Source organism: Rhinolophus sinicus, chromosome 1 (genome assembly GCF_057876585.1).
Source record: "Rhinolophus sinicus isolate RSI-liver-muscle chromosome 1, RSI-T2T, whole genome shotgun sequence".
In the NCBI taxonomy this organism is placed as follows: domain Eukaryota; kingdom Metazoa; phylum Chordata; class Mammalia; order Chiroptera; family Rhinolophidae; genus Rhinolophus; species Rhinolophus sinicus.
The window spans coordinates 211,499,052-211,519,625 of record NC_142501.1 but is presented as its reverse complement, the minus strand read 5'-3'; the positions used below and the strand labels follow the sequence as shown (position 1 = coordinate 211,519,625).

The window sequence follows — 20,574 nt, the reverse complement described above, 5'->3', positions numbered from 1 at the left end:
TCCAAAGGTAGTGCCAGATCGCTCCACTCCGTCTTCCGTGCTGTCTGCCCACCCTCAGGCTCCAGGGTCCCCTTGTCTCGGGAGCAGGTACAGGCCCCTCCTCTCCACTCACGCTGCCCAGGAGAGGTGAAGGAGCCGCACCCCAGAATTCCCAGTATCCCAGGTCCTGAGGTCCTTCCTTGGCACAGCCAACACCGTGTGTTCATCCTGCACGGTGCTTGTGAGTGGGAGGTAAAAGGCGCAGATCAGAGCTGAAAACTCAGAAAGGCAGAGGACCTTTTCCCCAAAGGCGAGGCTGGCTGCTGTGGGCAGAAGAAGGCGAGTGGGTCCTGGAGGTGGGGAGGGGAGCCAACAGATGCCCGCACACCCAGCTCCAGACATAATTCGCAGAGTGATGTTCACCAAGAGTACCCAAGGTCCAGCATGCAGTAGGCACTCAATAAATGCTCCTTGCGTTCTACTTGGCTACTGATGGGGAAAGTGGGTGGAACAGGAGGCCTGACGAGTTGCCCTGCCACGTGGGCTAAGCAGCTGATGGGCACTGGCTGGGGAGAGGGCACAGGTCAGGAGGGAGCTGGCAGGTCCAGCCTTGTGGGCACCGTGGACGGGCAGCCAGAGGGGCAGCCAGCAGGCCTGGGGACTCTCTGGGGTGGGTGTTTATCCAGGAGTCTCAGGAACGGAGAGGCAACTCAGACGTGGGGTAGACGGGGTTTGGGCAGAGGTGTCGGGAGACGCGGCAGGCAGAGCCGCGGGGGCCATCTTCACTGCTGGACCTTGACCTGGCCAGACATAGTGGACATCAAGCCGGCCAACATGGAGGACCTCACGGAAGTGATCACGGCGTCCGAGTTCCACCCGCACCACTGCAACCTCTTCGTCTACAGCAGCAGCAAGGGCTCCCTGCGTCTCTGCGACATGCGGGCGGCTGCCCTGTGCGACAAGCACTCCAAACGTAAGTGCCCACACCCGGGTTTTATTCTAAATGAGGTGAGAGACCGGCCGATGGAGAGCAAGGGCGTGAAGTTATGAGAAGCATCTTGGAAACGGAGGAGAAACTGCAAGGGGTCACGTGGGGCAGGGCTGGGCGGAGCCCCTGCAGGGGTTCATTAGAGAAGAAACGGGACGCCAGGGTGGGCCCAGAGGCGGGAGACGGGCCCCACTCTGGGTACCCTTTGAAGGTTGATCTGGCAGGCAGTGCCAAGTGGGATGTGGACCAGGGTGCTTCCAAAGTTTGCTTTGTGCCTAAGGGTGAAGGTGGGGCCCTTTCCTGGGATGGGCACATGAGGGGAGGGGCAGCTGGGACCAACAGGCCAGTTTTGGACACAGTGAGCATAAGATTGATTCTATGGGGCTTCAAGGAGGGGTGTCAAGGAGGCAGCCAGGTGTCTGGAGCCAGGCGTGAGGTCCGGCTGGAGATAAGGGTGTGGGTTACCCGTGTATGGGTGGACGGGAAGCACAGGGGCCAATTCAGAGGTGTAGGCTGTGGGTATGGACATGGCCGGCCCCACAGCAGCAGCCCAGGGCTGCACCAGCGTCCCAGCACTGCCGTAACAAATGACCTGTGGCATAAAACCCCACAGATTTATTCTCTTACAGTTCTGCAGTTCAGAAGTCCGACATGGCTGTCGGCAGGGCTGGTTCCTTTCTGGAGGCTCTGGGGGGAGTCCCAGCTTTTTCCATCTTCTAGGGGCCACCTGCATTTCTTGGTTCATGGCCCTCTGCCTCCCCCTTCCAGAGGCGCTGCCTCTGGCTACCGCATGCCCACTGCCTGTGGCTCAGCCACTAGTACCCCGAGGTTTGCCCATGTTCAGCTCTGGGTCAGCCTGATATGGAATAAGATTGGGGAAGAGAGGCATCTGTCTGTGTCTCTACTGCTAGGCCCCGCCCTGACCATGTGTGAGCCCCGTGCCAGGGAGAAGGCCAGGAGACGTCATGGTACATCCTTGTTTCTAGGGGCCAATGCTCTGAAACGTCCTGAGTGCCCACCAGAGCAAATGACAAGTCAATGATGATGCCATCCGTAGAATGGAATTGTGGGGACAGAGTCCCAGAGAGCAGTTTCCAGGCTATCGACCTCACGTGGAAAGGTGCTGGCTCGGGTAGTAGATGACCATCAGCTGTAACTAGTTGGCCATCAGCTGTAACCAGCTAGACATTGGCCACTGATATAACTGCCATGGCTAAGCTAGCAAGCGCAGATTGCAATTATCAAGGGGTTGGTTGGTTGGCAGAGAAGCGGACGGTGTGTTGCAGCTAGCAAGTGGAGTTAGCAAGCGTGGATGGAGGATTGCGGATTGTGTGGATCGTACTTCCTGTGTCTTGCCCGGACGCCAGCGAGACTGGGGTTCAGGAAGACCCCTTGTTGGGGTACTGGCGGATGTTTGCTTTGTGTCTCGACCAGCCGCCAGCGAGAATATAGGGGTATGAGTCCCCTATCTATGGCTTCATTGTTCCTTTTTGGCCTCACCATATCCTGCGTTCCTGTGTGGGAAGCGGGACCAGAGACCCTGCATGACGGGAATATTGTTCAGTCATTTCAAATATTGATTTAGAAAGTTTTTAATGACACGGAAAAATGATTTGTTAAAAGATCCCATGGGGAAAAGAAAGCGTGGCAATGACTTCTTTACCCCCGAAAAATGGAAACAGAGAAAGCAATGGACAGAAATATGCCAAGAAAGTGTCTGAGTGGTGGGCTCTGAGAAGCAGTTGTTACTTTCTTCTCTACATGTGTCTGTGTACTTGTATACAGATTTCAGCGTTGAATCAAGAAAACCTGTGTGTGTGTGTGTGTGTGTGTGTGTGTGTGTGTGTGTGCGTGCGTGCGCGAAGGGTGGTGTTTAGGGAGGACATGGTTTTGTGTACACCACAATGTTTGAGTGTTGTTCTTTGGTAGGCTGGAGGTGGAAGTCACAGACCCCCTGGGGCTTTTGTAACATCTGATACCCTGGTTCCCCAGGGGGTCTGAACAAACAGAGCGGCCACCCACCCGGGCAGCTGTCACCTGTACTTCCTGAGCAGGCACACCTGCTTGGGTCCCGGGCATGGAGCTGTCATATGCCTGGCGGTGTTTGAGCTGCGTGGGAACCAGCCTACAGACTCGGTTGCAAGAACCAGAACTTTACTTTCGATGACTCAGCTCAACTGTATTCACCACCCCCACCTCCCAGGGCTGCAGTGAACATGAGCCTTAGGGCTATGGTGGAGTCCGCCTCTCTCCAGCTCACACTGAGGTTCCAGAAGGCTGTGGCAGGGCCACGGTATGAAGGAAGGGACCTCATGGCTTCTGACCACCATGGTCCTTTGCTCTGCCTGGCTAGGCTGGGGCCAGGGCTCCCGCTGAGAAAGTTTTGCATAAATGCAAAATGATGCTTCTGGCATAAATGTTCCTAGGTGAAGTTGGTCTCTAGTTGTCTTTTCCTACACCCTCTTTGCCCAGTTTTATTAAGATTTTTCTACTCTTGTAAGATGAGCTGGGCCACTTTTTCTTTCCTTGCCTGCAACAGTTAGTCTATCAAAGTCTTAGTAAAACCCAAGTGTAAATCCTTTATTGTTGTTTTTACAGGTTTTCTATGGTGTTAATTTGGTGTGTTGCATTTTTTTGAAGTTTTTCTTCATTTTCAAACTTGATGTCCTGCACGTGAACTTTCTGTGTAACACCAGTGACAGATGTCCCCAGTCTTCTTCCCGTGCCACTACAGCTTCCGCGTCCTTCTCCTATTTAATTTGCCATAAGTAGTGAGTAGGTGAAATACCTGTCCTTCAGGTTGTGTTCGTTCTTAGTTCTCATGAGAAATCAAGGAAGCAGCTGATCGCCACTTAGTAGGTATTGTTTTTAATCAGAACACAAATGGCTGTTACTCAAGCTAGATTTTTACAAAAGGGACTTGGAGATTGGAACTCATTCTTTACCTCTCATTCCATCCGTTCATTTAGTTACTGCTCAGAATCCAGGGACTGGCTGAGAGTGACACCCCAGAGATGGGCGGTCACGGCGTCACGTTCCCAGTGGGTAAGACCATGGTTTTTGTTCACTGAGGAGGGCGTTCCCATCACAAGTGGAGGTTCAGCGCTCCCATTGCACAGATGAGGGAACCGAGGCTCACAGAAGACCAGTTCCTTCCCCAGGCCCCCATCAGGGGCAGAGCTGGGGCACATGGGCGCTGCCACTGACCCACAGCTTCCTGTCTTTCTCCAAAGCAGTAGAAACCGAGGTCTTTTGTCTTCTAGTCATTATGACAGTGTAACCATGGAAACAACTATACATGAGTCCTCAAAATAGAGTTATTTCTGCGTTTAAGAGCACAGAATCTGCCAAAGGGAAGGGCTGTAACAGAGCACAGAGATTTCTCAGAATAGGTGGTAATGATAATCGCTACCCCTCATGCGACCCCTACCATGTCCCGTCCCTGTGTGGGGTGAAGAGCCTGGAGCTCAGAGGTCTAAAATCCAGGCTGCGTTCCTCCTGGAAGCTGCAGGGGAGAATCTGTTTTCTTTTCCAGCTTCTAGAGGCTGCCTGCAGTCCTCCTCCATCTTCCAAGTACAGCACTCCAACCTCTGCTTCCATCATCCCATCTCTTCTCCTGCCTTTGGCATTCCGACTCCCCTCTCAGGAGAACCTCTGTGGTTATAGTGGGGCCATCGGAGAAACCAAGACAATCTCTGCAGCTCAAGATCCTTAATCACATATGCAGTCTTTTGCCATGTGAGGCAATATATGCCATTGATTGTTTACCACATTGAGGCACAGAGAGGTTAAGACATTTTCTCAAAGTCACACAGCTAGGTAGAACCAGGACAGAGGTTTCAGTATCTCATGCCTATCAACCTGTGCTCTTTCTCAGTTTTCACAGAACCGTTGTGGGAATTGTAGGTGAACCAGGTTCATTTATAGGGGATGGGTGGGGTAACCCCAGGACTCACCCCTGGTAATGGAGCTGGGTAGAAAGCCCAGACCCAGACACCCTCTGCTGGGGAGGCAGATATTTAGGGGTAAAACCGGAACAAAGCCTCCTCAGATGGAACAGCCAGTGTGCAGGCTCTGTGGCGGGATCCTGAGGCCCGTGTGGCAGGAACAAAGCAGGGGAGAGGCGGGAGGTGAGGTCAGAGGTCAGTGTGTAGAGGAGGGGCAGCGTCAAGAGGGCTGGACAGACCACGGCAGAGCTTTGGGTTTACTCGGAAAGGACAGGAGCCAGAGGGGCCTCTGGGCAGGGCCAGATCCCGCTGGCTGCTGAGTGCCGAGTAATCTGTGGGGTGGGGGTGGGCGTGGGGGCCAGCTGGGAGGTTAGCATGTTCACTCAGGCCGAAGATGCTGACGCTGTGAGCAGGTGGGCACGGTGGAGGCGCGCAGGTGTCGGTCAGGCCCTGCACCTGCATCGGAATGGCTGGCAGGAGAGAGGGGCGGGGCTGCAGGCTCCGTGCCCAGAGGAGGCGCCTGCCTCATGCAGACGCAGACAGACAGGTCAATAGGAACCTCCAAGGAGGGGGGTGTCTGGAGGCGGGGCCGCGGCTCTGACGCGGTTGAGGTGGCTGGTGGAGGCTTCTCTGGTCCTTGAAGAAGGGAAAAGAACAAACCCGAGCAGAGAGGGGTGAGGGAGGCGTGAGGGCCCCACAGCCTGTCGGTGGGCAGACAAGGGGAGCCCGGCTGCAGTGGGGCGAAGGGCAAAGGTCAAGAGGTGGGGGCAGGTCACGCAGGGCCAGGGGCCACAGTGGGGGCTGGATTTTATTTTGTCTGGTGTGGTCTGTCAGCCGGTGCTGAGCAGGGGACAGTTACAAGTAGAGAATGACAACTGTCAGCTCTTCACTGGCGAATGTTCCTTGTGCCCATCAGCTTGTGGAGACTCCGCGTGCCGCCTTCTCTGCGCAGCCTCAGCCTTCCTGGGGGCGGGGTTGGGAAGGCGGCCAGCAGGAGGCCCCTGCCCCAACAGCGGCATCGTGCGGGAGTGACGAGGTGCCAGGTACCCGGGGTACACTGTGACCCACACCCCTTCTTCCGCCTTTTACTGCTGCGTGGACTTCCCCCAGGGCGGCTCCCGGAGCCCAAGAGAGCAGCCTGGACACACGTGCTAACCATTTCTTGTGGGTGTCCTTGTATAATATGAGAGCAGCGGAGGCACCTGTTGCCAGGCAACCGGGAGCGACCACCCGGCAGGCCGCCATCTGCTCCTTCAGGCCCTGTCCTCCTGTGTTGTCCGCGCCAGGGACTGCAGGCCCCAACCTCCCCAGGTCCCGCTGTTTCCCTCCAAGGTCTGGCTGACCTGCACGACTGTCCCTGAATGTGTGGCTCCAGCCCATGCAGCCCTATCACCTAACCTGATCCCCTTCAGCCATCTGATCAACTCTGCCTGCTCAGTTTAACCGCCACCTCCCCACCCCTGCCCAGAGACCATCCACACACTAACAACCCATAGCACGTGCCCTGGAGAGGGACACAGAGCAAGAATCAGGGGCACTGAGCGGCCACTTCCAGCAGGTACAGGCTTCCCTGCTGGACCTAGAAACGTAGGTGGAGTTGTATCAGGGTGGGGATGAAGTGTATCGGGAGAGGGGAGAGAAGAGGTGGCATCAACAGGCAGCACTGGAAGCTTCTATCTGCTCGGTGAGCAGGGCTGGGCCCTGAGCCAGGCTCCAGGCTGGGTAAGGATGCCAAGGTCACTGATGACAGAGGCCAGACCCCTGTCCCCTGGGAGCTCACAGCCGCATGAGGTGACCACACACCCTCGCTGTTTTGCCCTGGGGCTGTGAGGGCATCAGGGGTAAGCATTTGATTTCTTTGGAGCTTCTGGACAAGATGCACAGAGAGCTGGGCGCTTAAGTTGGGGTTTGGAAGGATGTATAGGAGTTGGTAGGAAAGCCGGGCTACAAATGGGAAAGGAAATTTCAGGGAGAGAAAACAATGTGAAACAAACTAACTATAAAAATAGTTACACAGTTTTATTGAATAGCCACTCCCAGTCCCTCGCTTCCAGGTGCTGCCAGGTGTTACCTTTGGAGGTCCCATCACTCTGTCCTCCAGGTGAGGGAACTGGCATTCAGAGAGTTAAGGAGCTTGCCTGGGTTCACAGAGCGTTGCTCAGCTCCACTGCCTGGTATGTGGCAGGGCAAGGGCTAGGATGAGGCGAGCCAGATGCCGGGGAACATTACAGGAGGCTTTCATTTCAGGTGACCCTGTGAGTTGTGCAACGTGCTTCCTGAAGGGCCTTGCTTGCCTCCCGCTACTTGAGGCTCTGGGGCCCTGGTGGGGAAGAGGGTTAGTATGTATGTGAGGCGGGAGCCGCAGGCCGCTTGGGGCCGATTAGGAAGGAGCTCATCACACGTGTAGGAGCTTGAACCTTGATCCTGTGGGCCCTGGGAGCCATGCAGCGGTTTAAGCAAAGACAGACGCCATCAGAGTTGTGTGGGGGGCTGGAGGGCAGTGCTGGCACCGCCTCAGTCTTCACTTTTGTTTCCTTGGGTGCACAGGTACTTCAGAGCCTTGGCTGGGCTCCCTGGGGCCCCTTCACTTTACTTTGGTGATTGGGGGGTGGTGCTTCTCACCCATCCCCTGTGTGTAACAGCAGTGACACTATGAGACTCCCAGCAGGGACACCAGCGAGGGCCATGAGAGCTTTCATTATGCAAAATCATTAAAAAGAAATAGGATCGAGGTTTCTCCTGATTCCGAGCCCCCTAACTTTCAAATAATTAGGGCGAGGACAGAGGTGGAACTGAGCCCATCACAAGTGACAGGGGCTCTGGGATGGCTCCTTTAAACTCTTGGCAGCAATAATTACTGTGAAATGTCCTTAGTGATTCCATCAATTAGAGGGGAGACCCCCTATCTCACTCATGGCCTGGGGGGCTTGCAGTTGTCTGTAGTGGGGGGGCAGAGCTGGACGGGCTGAATGGCACAGGGCATGGTAGATTGGGCTGTCATTTGATAAAAAAAATTGTCGGGTCAAAAACTTCATAGAAATGTTTCAAAAGAAAACTAAGAACTTCTAGGTATAATTTATTTCAGGCTTGTGAATATCCCTTCCTGTCAATCGTTTGCAGCTCTGATCCTTTTGTGCTTAAAAAACCACTGCACATGCCAAATCCAGCCAGAATGGAGGTTGCAGTGGGCCGTTTGGGGTCCCTTGTCAGTTATTGATTAGATTTTCCTCTCAGGCTTTGACCTTTGTGGTTGCCTGCTCCTTGAAGCTGGCGGGAGACCCAGCCCGTGGCTCTGTGACATGTGACAGGGTGGGTGCGTCGCTGTGGTTTGGTCCCCAGCCACCTACATAACCCCACTGGGTGGGCCAGGAGCTCTGCAGCGCGCAGGGGTGAAGTGAGCTGGAAGTGGTATAGATGGGGGCTGGCCAGGGGAAACTGCCGAAGTGGGCGAGGGGGTACCAAGGCCCCTTCACAATCGGGATGCAAGAGACAGACCCCGCTTTATGTTTTTATAACTTACCTCTGTTCTGACTGCTAATGACAGAAATGCTAGTTCAGTCAACAGAGGGTTTCCTCGTGTACCTGGGGTGGTACTGGGGGCCACCTTGGTTTCTGCTGAGAGTTTAGGGTCCCTCTTGCCTCAAATCCTCTGCCCTGTTTCTCCCAAATAATAGGTGTATACCCTTGATCATTTCATTAACGTAAGAAATCAAGTATTAAATTTTTTCTCCTTCGGGTATCTGAGAGAAGAGGTGAATGTCATTGATCCTTTTTTGGCTTAACAAAGAAAAATTATGAATGTTTATACCTGCAGAAGTAAAGATGTCAGTGTAATCATTATAACCAGGGCACAACACATGATTTTGTGAGATGACCAATCAGAATCCAGAGGTTCTAGAGGCTAAAGGTGACCTCCCAGGAGGTCTCCTTCCTCCCAGGAGGAAATCCCAGAGAAACTCACACCTCGCCATGCACTCTCTTTCTTCAGGCCCTTCTGTGGTGCCCCATTACCTGTGGGGTGACGTTCTTCCCTTGGCTTACAGCGCCTTGCTCACTCCTTTCTCTGTCTACATGGCCTTCAGCTCGTCCCTGTCTCAGGGCCTTTGCACGTGCTGCTCCTGCTGCCTGGAGCACGCCTCTCCTGGTACCCACACTGTTCTCTCCTTCATTTAGCTCAGCTCTCTGCACAAACATCATCCCCACAGAGGCCCCCACCCATCTCAGGCCCCTCACCTGCTTTGTTTCTCCTCCCAGCACTCCTCACTGCCTGACTGTAGCATGTCCTTGAGTTTTATTGTCCGTCTCTGCGAGAAGAGCCTCCAGGAGAGTGGGGGCTTTGAGTTGCTTACAGCAGCTCCTCAGGGCCTGGAACGGTGGCTGGTACAGGGAGGGCGCTCCACATGGATTGGGTGACTGAGAATGAATGAATGACTGCATGAATGAATGGATACATGAGAGCATCCGATCAACATGAAGGATTTCCAGTCACCCTGCAGAGGGGAGCTAGATGGAGTGTATTTCTGGGAAAGGCGGGGAGAGTGTCTACTTTGGACAACTGGGAGAAGGGGGTCCCGGATGCAGTCACAGGGCTGGGACAGACCTGGGAAGGGGATACGGGACTTTGTGACCAGGAGGAACTGTTGGGAGCGTGCTCTTCTGAGCCTCTGAGGAGATGTGATCAGCTCTCTGCTCCGTTTCAGGGCCTGGCGACCGCTTGGCTGTTTCCATGGGGACAGCTGGACAGGTTGTCACATGTTTAAGTCTCTCCAAACTGGCTGGTCAATGGCTGCCAACACACCAGGATCCCCAGGTCCGTCCGGGGCCCATATCCTAAGAAGCTCATGCGTGACCAGCAGGGACCCTAGTCCCCGCCCTGCTGCAGCACCAGGGCCATTGTAGGACCTGGTGAGCAAACTGGTGGGACAGCCAGCAGTGGACATGAGCTTGGAAGAGCTTGGAACAGAGAGCCCAGGGCCGGTTAGAGCCTCAGGCAGGGCCCGGCCTAGTTCAGGACATGGTGCCCCAGGTTGGACAGTGTCAGGTCCCCTTACAAGCCTGGTGTTCAGCGTCGCCACTAGGAGGCAGCAGAGCGCAGCACATCCAGTGTTTAAATGCTGACGCTGCTGCTTTCTTCCGGCTCTGAGACCTCAGGCATGGTTTTCAGCCATCCATGCCTTGGTTTCCTTGGCGATAAAGTGGGAATAATAATACTATTTTTATTGGGGTATTAGATGCAGTAATGTACAGAAAGGGCTCAGCACAGATTGTGGCTCAGAGTCTCAATCCACATGGCTGATTCTTCCCTCTCTTGCAGGATCCGTTGCCTGACAGCTGTTCAGTTATAGGTTTGATGAATGAATGAATGAATGAATGAATGAATGAATGAATGAATGAATGAATGAATGAATGACATACAGTGTGCTCCCAGGGTGGACACAGTCATGTGTCGTTTCGACCCCATGGGCAGGAGCAGTCTGGTGACAGCCATCATTTCTCTATCTCCACAGTCTTCGAGGAGCCCGAGGACCCCAGTAACCGCTCCTTCTTCTCGGAAATCATCTCCTCAGTGTCCGATGTTAAGTTCAGCCACAGCGGCCGGTACATGCTCACTCGGGATTACCTCACGGTGAAGGTCTGGGACCTGAACATGGAGGCGAGGCCCATCGAGACCTACCAGGTGGGCTGCAGCCTGCACCACCTTGGGGTCCCTCCCTGTGCGGAGAACTCCCCCGGAGGGGGCTTCCTATCTCCAGGGTGGCTTTCAGAGGCCACAGCTCGGCCAAGGGCAGAGGACCTGCTCAGCCCTGCCTTGCAGGGAGCTGTGAATGTCCTCAGCTTGCTGGCTCCTGCCCCATGCAGGGCTGTGCCTGGCCTGTGGTCTGGGGCCCAGGGCACCAAGGTGAGCCTCGGGCTGGCCCCGATTTGAGAGTACAGATGATTAAGGGTGCAAATAATGGCATCCCTCCCCAGGAGCCAGCGTCTGCCGTCCTGCCATGAGGCGGTAAGATTTGCCCTCTCCAGGGAGCGTCCTTAGTGCACGGGAGCGTGTTACATTTCTAAGTCCTCGGCCAGGCCTTTTAAGCCAGGCCTGAGGATGAAGCACAGGGCACCTTCCTGGAAAATCTTTATTATTTACTATTTTTCTGTTACAATCTATCCAGATATACTAGGGTGTAGAAAATAAAATTCATGGGGTGTTCAAATAAAACAGAGACTTGAAAGACACATGGGACTGCTTTAAAGTTGCTTTAAAGCTGTTTCCAGTTATGTCTTTAGCTTGGGAAATTAGGGAGGCTTCTAGGAGGAGGTGATGTTTGTGCCGCACATCGTAGGATTAGTAGGGTTTGGTTGTGCAGATGTGAGTGGGAAAACACCTCCCCGCCCCAGAAGCCCCAGCCAAACCCTCATGTTTTCACCAAGTATTAGGAGCACATGGGGTTCCACACACTTAACATCTGTCACCTCTGTTTCTTACTGCCACTGTGAAGGGGGTGCCGTGAGCCCCTTTTGGCAGGAAGGGAAGCTGGGTGCTGAGAGGTTAGGATATGTGGGAGCTGCCTCATAGCTGGACAGTGACAGATTCAGAGCCCATGTGGGAGCTCAATGCATCCCTTCCCTGTCTTCTTCCTTGCCAAGGCCTGGGGTAGGGAAGTGTCCTGGGGGTGGGGCAGAAGGAGCCCCTCTGGGAAGGGGTGCAGAGCTGAGAGGAGAGGACAGGGAAGCCACATGCCCACAAGGACACCTGGCGTGGTTCTGGTCCATTACCCACCTTCCCTCAGTTCTACTCCTTCCTTGGGATGGATTCATGAAAGGGCCATCACAGCTCCTTGTGACAACCCCTCTGTAAGCCACGTGTGTTTACCAGGTGCTGAAGCCTAAGAGAAGTAAGGGCATGAGCAATCTGGGGGAAGGGAACAGCAAGTGCAAAGGCCCTGATGCAGGGAAACTGTTAGTGCAGTTAAGGATTGTGGAGGACCCAGATGGAGCAGAGTGAGGATGGGGAGAGAAGAAGAGCCTGAGGTCAGAGTAAGCCCAGGGAGACTTGTGGGCTCTGGCACGTTTTGAGCGGAGGTGTGACATGACCCAGCTTACTTTCACAAGGATTCCTCTGGCTGCCTGTGGAGATGGACTGGGGCTGAGGGCAGAGGCAGATGCAGGAAGAGCAGTCAGGAGGTGTTTGTAATAGGCTGGGATGTCACACTCGGAGCAGGGTGCTTCTCTTTCCCCTTTCCTCCACGATGGTGCTCATGGCGACTGTTGGTATTCTCAGAGGGCATGCCCCCACACCAAGCAGTGTCATACGGTTCATCCCACAACGTCCCGTGAGGTCTGCACGCTTATCACTTTAAGGATGAAGAAACTAAGGTTCAGAGAGGTGAAGTCACGAGTCCAGAATCACACAGCTGGGGGGGGGGGGGGCGAAGCCAAGATTTGGTCCCTTTTTATCACTGTGACTGTCTCCTCTCTGGTCAAAGCTCAGGATTGGCCATGTGCCAGGTTGTGGGCTCTTCCCGGTGAGCAGGGCTGAGTCGGGAGTGCCATCCAGACCCAGAGCGCACAGCCCCTCACTGCTCAGTGACACCGTCTTCGTGGCAGGGGCCAGGAATGGCAGGAGCCCCTCTCGACTCACGCCGTCCCCTTCTCGTGCCAGGTCCACGATTACCTTCGGAGCAAGCTGTGTTCCCTCTATGAGAATGACTGCATTTTCGACAAGTTTGAATGCGCCTGGAACGGGAGTGACAGGTAACCATCACACCTCGGGCCCCACCGTCCAACGGGGGAGAGTTCTGTCCAGTGAGGCCCCTGCTGGCGACCTGGGCAAATGCGTCAAGGGAATCCACTATTAATAAGCCTCAAAAAACCAAGGTGTTCAAAAGAGGGCCGCCTTTCTTGTGGCAGGCACAGGCGTGAGCTCTTAGCTCTCAAATTCAAGGACAGGAAATAAAACTTCACATTCTGTAGCTACACTTAATGTCCATGGTGAACCCTCACTCTCTGAGTGGTAGTGGAAACATATTTTGTGAATTCGGGTCCCCTGGTTGTCGGGGTGAGGGTGTTCGCAGTGCAGGGACCTCCATCGTGCAGACAGCTTTAGCCACTAGGCTACCCACCCCTCATCCGCCATCAGTGCTGCAGCCGCCTCTCTCTGGTGGCACCCCCACTTCAGGCCCACTAGGGCTGGGGGAGCACACCCCAGCTCCTGCACCTTCTGCGGCTGGCGGGGGTCTGCAGGTCAAGCGCCTCTCACGGCCCCACCCTCCTGGGAAATGGCCCTAAGCCTGAGTGAGTTCCTGTTTCCCCATCCCCCGGCTCAGCCCAGGGCGGTGTGGACAGGGACCGCCCAGCACAGGGGCCCCGGTGACAAGACGATGCAGGGCCAGCACATCAGAATGTCACATCACGTTTTCACAATTGGAGCAAGTTTGGTGTCACCTCGCTCCCCTGTCGTCTAGTCCAGTGTGGCAGGTGCAGTGACGGGTGCAGTGGGACCCTGCAGTGTTCTACTCAGGTGCCGTCCGGGGCGTGGTGTTCATCCACATGGACCCCGTCAGCCATATGTGTCTGCCCAGGGGCGGGCTGGGCTCTCCCCCAGTTCTGAGGGGTCCACACTGCTTCGGTCATGTAAGAGCGTCTGTGCTATGACCCTGTCTGGCTTTGGTCACAGGCAAGCTGGGACCATAAGGGTAGGTGGGTATGAGGAGAGGGAGGCCTGAGAGCACAGGAGCAGGAGGGAGCCCCCCAGAAACAACAGGCCCCAAGTGGGGTAAAGCCGCTGTGTCCAGGGGTGGGGATCCCTGAGCGTGTCTGCTGCCATCCATGGGCCCAGGTCTCCGAACAGGGCTGTGGTCTCAGTCAGAGGGACCAGCATGGTGATTACAGGGCCACTTACGGCGGCTTGGGAAGCCGGGATGGGGACGCCGGTGCTGCCTGAGACGCTGACGAGACGCTGACGCAGCAGGCTCGGAGACACTGGCACTCCCTCTGGGTCCTTGCACCCAGGCTGACGCCAGACACCCCAGTGAGGACAGGGATCCTCAGTTACCCCTGAGCTGCAGGCCCTGATGCATTGGGGTGTTCCCTGCTGAGCAATGTCAGTGGGTCATGGGCTGGGGGTTCTATCCTTATTGCTGACAAAAGGTGATTCCAACTGTGTGTGTGAGTGTGTGTGTGTGTGTGTGTGTGGGAGCCCCCAGTGGTTATGAGCACTGCCTGCACTTCTCGCATATTGCCACCAGAGGGCACCTGTGAACAGGCGATGCCTGGCTCCCAGTGACGTGGCCAGCAAGCTCTGTTGCAGACTGCTGCCCAGCCTGGAGCTTAACCAGCCATCCCCTGCCGTGGAGGTCTCCACTACCCCCTTACTGTTTCCCTCTCCACACCCGGCTCTGCTCCTGACCCCTGGACCCCTGTCCACGTTGCACCTGGCTCACTCCTTTCACCGGGCACGACCAACTCAACTCCAGGCCCCCTCCTCCAGGAAGCCATCAGGGTGCTCTCCACCCTGTCCACCCAGCCGCCTGGGTTTTCCTTCCATGTTTTGGCATTTATCACATTTTTCTCCTTGCCTCTGTTTGCCTCCCCCAGTGGTTGGGGTGCCCTGGGGGTGGGACTGTAGCTCAGACCATTCTGAGCCCCTCACTTGGGGCCTTGGGAGTGTCCAGTCAATGGCTATGGACGTTCTGGAAGGCATAGGAGTGTGCCACCTCCTTCATTTCATCCCAAGCGTTCCTCTGAGCCCAGCATGCCCTGTGGACAGGGATCCTGAGACAAATAAACCCTGGTCTCTGCCTTCCAGGAGCTCAGAGTCAAGGGTAGAGCAAGCACTGCCCTCCAGGGCCCCACCCTTGCAGACCAAGCAAACCCGAATCCCAAAGGGCTTAGCATGTGCTGTCCTTCTCATGTTGTGGGGTGCTTATGGTATCCTGTTATGTAGATGGCAGCATAGAGATGTTAGATGTCTGATAACCCTCACAGCGATTTCTTACCCACCTCCAGCAAGACTCAGGTGGGCAGCCTGGTGTATAGGAAAGGACCGTGGCTTTTGGGTCAGACACCATGATTTCTGGTCCACTTGCCACCACTCTCCAGCCATGTGTAAGCCGCTGGGCTGCCTGAGTCTGCTCACCTGGAATGTGGTGCTAATAAACTATGACCTTTCAGGGCTGCTTTGAGGCCGAGACCCTGCGTGTGAAGCTCCTGGCAAGGCCACAGGTCTATACTAGCAGTGGATGGTCTGTCATTGCACACATGGGTCTGTTGTCTGTGTTGGACCTGCTCTGGTTACCCACCTGAAAGAACACTGCTGAGCCTCCAAGACCTACCTCAAATGCCACTTCCTCTAGGGAGCTCTCCTTGATATGCTTTACCTGGGAGGAGGGGATTTATGTCAACCAAGAGTCTTCTGGTTGCAGGAGTCAGAAAAGCCTAAGCTTGTTCTGAGCAGTTCTGGGCAAGGCTGCCCCAGGGCTCATGCTGTATCTTTGGGACCATCTCCTCTGTGTCCATTCTCATCTCTGGTCCTCCCTGCTTCTTCTTACATACCAACGTCAACTTTTCCTGCTGCAGATGGCTCCTCCTTGCTGCTGGGGATGCTGACCCCAGATAGTCCTCCTTCCGTTGTCCTCACAACCCCTCCCAGGGCCTATGGAAAATTCTCATGGAAGGATCTGATTGGCTTTGTTTGGGTCACATGCTCACTGTTTGAGCCAATCAGCATGGACATGATTATAACCTTATACCACAGTTGGCCAGCAGGGGGCGCGTGGAGTGCTATGATTGAGGGATTGGGGCTGCAGCTTTTCCCAGTGGAAAGAGCAGCCAGAGTCATGGTCCCCACATGCGGAGGAAAATGAGGCCCAGCAGAGGTGAAGCAACTTGCCTAGATGCAAGCCAGGGCAGGGGCAGGGAGGTCACTCTGGTGATGGCCTGGCTGAGGGTCACACACTGGGTGGTCCCTATGGGCTGAAATGGCCAGACGCCTGGACTGTGGCTGGCGTTCACACCTCTTAGAATAACTTTAAGACACAGACCTTTTCTGGTTCTGTGCTGTTTCCAGGCTCAGCCAACTCCCTGCTCCCACGTGGGGTGTGGGGGGTCACATTGTAGTGAAGTCTCCCAGGTCATGACTGAGATGAGTGAGGGGACATTAGAGCCAGCCCAGCCTTCCCAGCATGAGCTGACTTCTGAGGCAAGAAGAGGGGCTTTCAGGGGGTGGGAGGCGGAGGGTGCGCTTTCCACACCCCGAACAGTGCAGGGTGGGCCCCTCGCACCTATGAGCACCTCCACCGGCCTCCTCGCGCCTCCACACCCGTCATTTAATTGTCTCAACAACAAACGGGTCTATTAGCAGGAATTAAGGTTTTAGAGGCAGAATTTTAGAACAGAAAAGAACAGAGCCAGAAAACACATGAGAACTCTCCACCCACCCTCCCTTCACCCCCAGATTAGACAGATCTCTTGAAAAGGCAGAACTGTTTGCCCTCCTCCCCAGGCATGCCCCCCCACTCCCCACACCGCTCACCAGATAGCTTCAGAGAGGTCCCCTCCACTCACTGCGGGTCTGGCCCACGCCAGTGTGCGGAGGGATGGCTGGCCCAGGTGAGGCCTCCATGGACGCCCCAGAACATCCACAGAAGAACCACTTTATGGAGGGGTTGTATCCTCATTGCCCCCAAAACACCTACCTGATCTCTGAACATGAGGTCAGAAAAAGCAGTTTGGGTGTCAAGGGGAGGTGACACATAACAGTAACACTGCAGGTAGTGGGCACGGCTGTCTCCAGAGGCGGCACAGGTTGGGCAGTGGGGCCCCCCGAAGCCACTCGTGGGCGGGAACCCAAAGGGAATTCTTGGCCCAACCTTGCCAGGCCCCACGCCCAGTAAAACGTTCTTTCTGTGAAGGATCAGAATTCTGAGTGGCCAATGCATAGGGAGAAACAGTAGATGGACAGATGGAAAATTCTAGGAGGTCGTGAACACTTGCCCATGAGTGGTGTGCAAAGAGCGTTCAGTTTGTTTAGTCAGCTACTCAGAGAACAGAGGGCCCTGGGCCCTGCTGGGAGGGGCGGGTCTGGGTGACTCAAGGGCCTGGCCTTTATCCAGCACCCTCTGCATTTATTTTCCTTGCTCCCCCCTCTGTTGTGACCTCGTCTCCTGAAAGTCTGGGGCTCTCTGTCCTGGACTAAAGGGGAAAGTACAGGAGCAGATTTTCATGATGTTTGGGGCAGAGCACTAAAGGGCTCTGAGCTCTTGGCCCCGAAGTCCATATGGCGATGGCGGCTGACATGTGAGGGAGGATGGGACACCCGAGGGAAAGGGGACACAGAGGGCGGTGTGGCCCCAAGCCGCCTCCTAGGGGCTCCCTTCCCGGGAAGCAGGGGCCCTGCAGCCCCCGGGTTGTCTTGAGAAGGGGCAGGTTTCTTTCCCCGCGTCCTCCACCTGACTCCTCTCCTCCCTCCAGCGTCATCATGACCGGGGCCTACAACAACTTCTTCCGCATGTTTGACCGGAACACCAAGCGGGATGTGACGCTGGAGGCGTCCAGGGAGAGCAGCAAGCCCCGGGCCGTGCTCAAGCCGCGGCGCGTGTGTGTGGGCGGCAAACGCCGGCGCGACGACATCAGCGTGGACAGCTTGGACTTCACCAAGAAGATCCTGCACACGGCCTGGCACCCGGCCGAGAATATCATCGCCATCGCAGCCACCAACAACCTGTACATCTTCCAGGACAAGGTGAGCTCTGAGATGCACTAGGTGGGCACACGGTCCCGTCCTGCGAGCCAGCGTGTGCAGCCATCCCAGCACGACCCTCAAACGACAGCACAGGAGAGGGAGACGATTGCTGCGACAACCAGGACGAGGGGAGTGGCCCCGTCCCTCCCCCGGTGTCCCTAAGCCAGGCCACCTTTGCTGGCAGTTGTCAGTTTAAAAGAAGGAAAACAAAGGATTCACAGCCACAAACCGTGAAATGGAGGTGATGGTCGGCTTGAAAGTTCAGGGTTCTTTCATTCCCGTACTTGACCTATGTGCGGTCTTTACCACATTGTTAGAATTTTTACATCTCTGGGTTAATTTTTCACTCCAGCGGTTCCTTTCAGGGGAAGCGGGAGCCAATGCGAGCTGTGTCTCTCACTGGCCTGTTTGGCCCCAGATCAGGGCTCTGGGGACAGATAACGAAGCTCAGACACGCCAGCCAGGGGTTCTTTGGTTATAAATGGAGCAGTTTCCACTGTCTCAGAGCTGTGGGCCTCACCTTTGTGTTTTGGATCGTGAATTCATGCTGAGAATTTGCGGATGCAAGCTCCTCTTTTAGGTTCTTTCCATGTCTTTCAGTAACCCCAGTCCCTTTCGGTTTCCTGAGAGGAAGGGGGGTGTGAAATCTCCCCGTGTATGCCTGTTATTCTCACCACTTAACCAACCTTTGCTGTGTGTCCGCCTTGTACCAGGCATGGCACTCGGTCCTCTAGGTGCATTGGTTTAATCCCTACGCCTGCTCTGCGGGGCACCCCATCATCCTTCCGCAGTCATCGGGCACCTCGTGGGAACTCCTCCTGGGTGGGTCCATGACCTTTTGGCATCCTTATCGTGACCCTGAGAGGTGGGTGGGTGTCCGTTCATTTCTTCCATAAACGCCCACTGTTCACTGAGTGCCTGGCTCTGCGCCACGTGCCAGGGATTAAAAGGTGAACAATTTATCCCCCCATTGTACACAAGAGGAAGCGGAGGCCCCGGAACAGTCTGCCTGAGGCGCACCAGCCAGGTGGTGCAGTCAGGGACCCCGTCCAGGGTTTTACACAGGCGCCTTCCTCTCCATGTTGGTGGCCACGTTAGAGCCACAGTCTAGCCTGGAAGGTTCTGGAGACATCGCTTCATCTGTGAAGCAGGACAGAGCAGGTGGCACAATGACGGTGGACCTGGGAGGACCCAGGGGCCCACGGGAGAAGCGAGAAGCCCCTGGTGGCTCCTTGACGTGTTTGGTGACTTCAGGAGCTCGGCCCTCCATGCGACTGCTTGTTGTGCCCTGGCCCCTTTTCCAGAGGCGCTGGACCACCTCCGAAAGAAGATTGCATGTTATGACCATTTTAGGGTACCTTTTATTTAGTGACCGCACAGTCTCCGGGGACACTTCCTCCAGGGCCACAGTAGTTCCTTCTGCTCTGTCAAGACCAGCTTTGCCCACTCTACCAACCACCCACACGTTATCTTTGCCCAGGGAAGGCAGCCGGACCTGTGCTGTGCATTTTGATTCGGAAAGCAGTCTGCAAGAGGCCCCACCAAATCCAACCTCTTTTTACAAGATGTAACCTAACCCAGGAAAGAGACCCACCCGAGATTTTTGTCAGTGGATAACGGTATACTTTTGTGTGTGTCAAAGCACAAAACGCATGTGCACTCACTTCCGGCCATACGATATTTACACAAGGAAATGGGTCCATTGATTTTCTTTTTTTTAATCAAAGTGAATGAAGAATGTTTGTTTATATATCACTGTAAAATCCAGGTGACCTGGACAGTATTATATGTACATATCTATTCTAATTAAAATTAACAATCACAGGATTGGATTCCTTTTTTTCCCCCTTTGTAAAGAGGTTCAAGAATGTGGTAAATTGTATAGAAACCTTGTTGAAGCCAAAATCCAGCTCTGAGGGCCTTACACAATTACTCGGATATTTGGCACAATCCATTTCCCTTTGTGATTCAGATGCTGAGAGGAAACGTGCATTTACAGCTGGAGGTGTCTGTCAGATCACAGATTTAACACTTACCATCTGCCAAGTGCAGATCTTACACCGTGTTCAAAAGGAGGTCTTAACACAGTTCCTGGTTCCTTACTTCTGTTGTAAACTTTGGATACCAAACCAAAGACAAAGAAAAGATAAAGAAAGAAAAAGATCTTTTCGGAAGTAAAGCCTGTCTTTGGATCCCTGGCAATGAATGATGTTCAAAGCAAACTGTGAATAATAACGTGTGTTTCGAGAAAAGATGTTGGGGGGGAGGGGGAGAGGCCAAACTAGAAATGGCAGAAGGGCCAGTAAAATAGTCACAAACGTTGCTTCCTTAACTGTGTTTAAAGTTTCTGCTCTTCTTGAATGTACGGGCGTTCCCATAGTCATTGTGAGGTTGTTGGGTTGTTTCTAGTTTTGTTTGAATTCTCTCGGAGGACTGCTCTCGGTGGCATCGGACATGTGGGGTAGAGTAGATGGAATTGACCACGTTGGACTCTGTAACTCATAGGTGCATTCTTGTTTTCTTTGGTGTTTCACAAATTACCCAACTGTTGAATAAAACTATAAATATGTGAATACCAGCTTTTTCCAATAAAATAACAAATGTTACCTTGAAAATGAAGCTCAGAATGGTGTTTGTTTTTAATGAGGCTGACCCAGGGCCGTGGGTCCGTGGCAAACACGTGGGCACTGGGAAGCCTGGATCGCCTCAAGGCTTTGCTGCCTCGAGCTCCTAGCACAGCTTTTAACCTTTCCAAGCTCTGATATCATCACCGAGGAAACGGAGCAAATAATAACACCCACCTGGCCGGTTTGGGTTGTGGGGGAGGGGCGAGGGCCTTGTTTCATGGGACAAGGCCTGCAAAGCCCAGCGCCTGGCACATCAGCCCTCAGTAAACGGAAGCTGTTTGTTTTGAAGCTGGTGAGCATCAT

The 20,574-nt window shown here is 54.5% G+C and overlaps 1 protein-coding gene across 2 annotated transcripts in view; it reads left to right on the top strand.

Moving 5' to 3' along the window:
* The window catches only part of PPP2R2C (protein phosphatase 2 regulatory subunit Bgamma), a 110,166-nt gene extending 89,903 nt beyond the window's left edge, over positions 1–20,263 (top strand). For both annotated transcript variants that reach the window (XM_019748217.3, XM_019748216.3), the window contains exons 6-9: positions 788–952; positions 10,422–10,591; positions 12,566–12,657; positions 17,374–20,263. In XM_019748217.3, coding sequence (XP_019603776.1) covers positions 788–952; positions 10,422–10,591; positions 12,566–12,657; positions 17,374–17,665 — 719 coding nt within the window. In that variant the 3' untranslated portion in view covers positions 17,666–20,263. The remainder of the gene's footprint in view (positions 1–787; positions 953–10,421; positions 10,592–12,565; positions 12,658–17,373) is intronic.
* Positions 20,264–20,574: the final 311 nt, after the last annotated feature.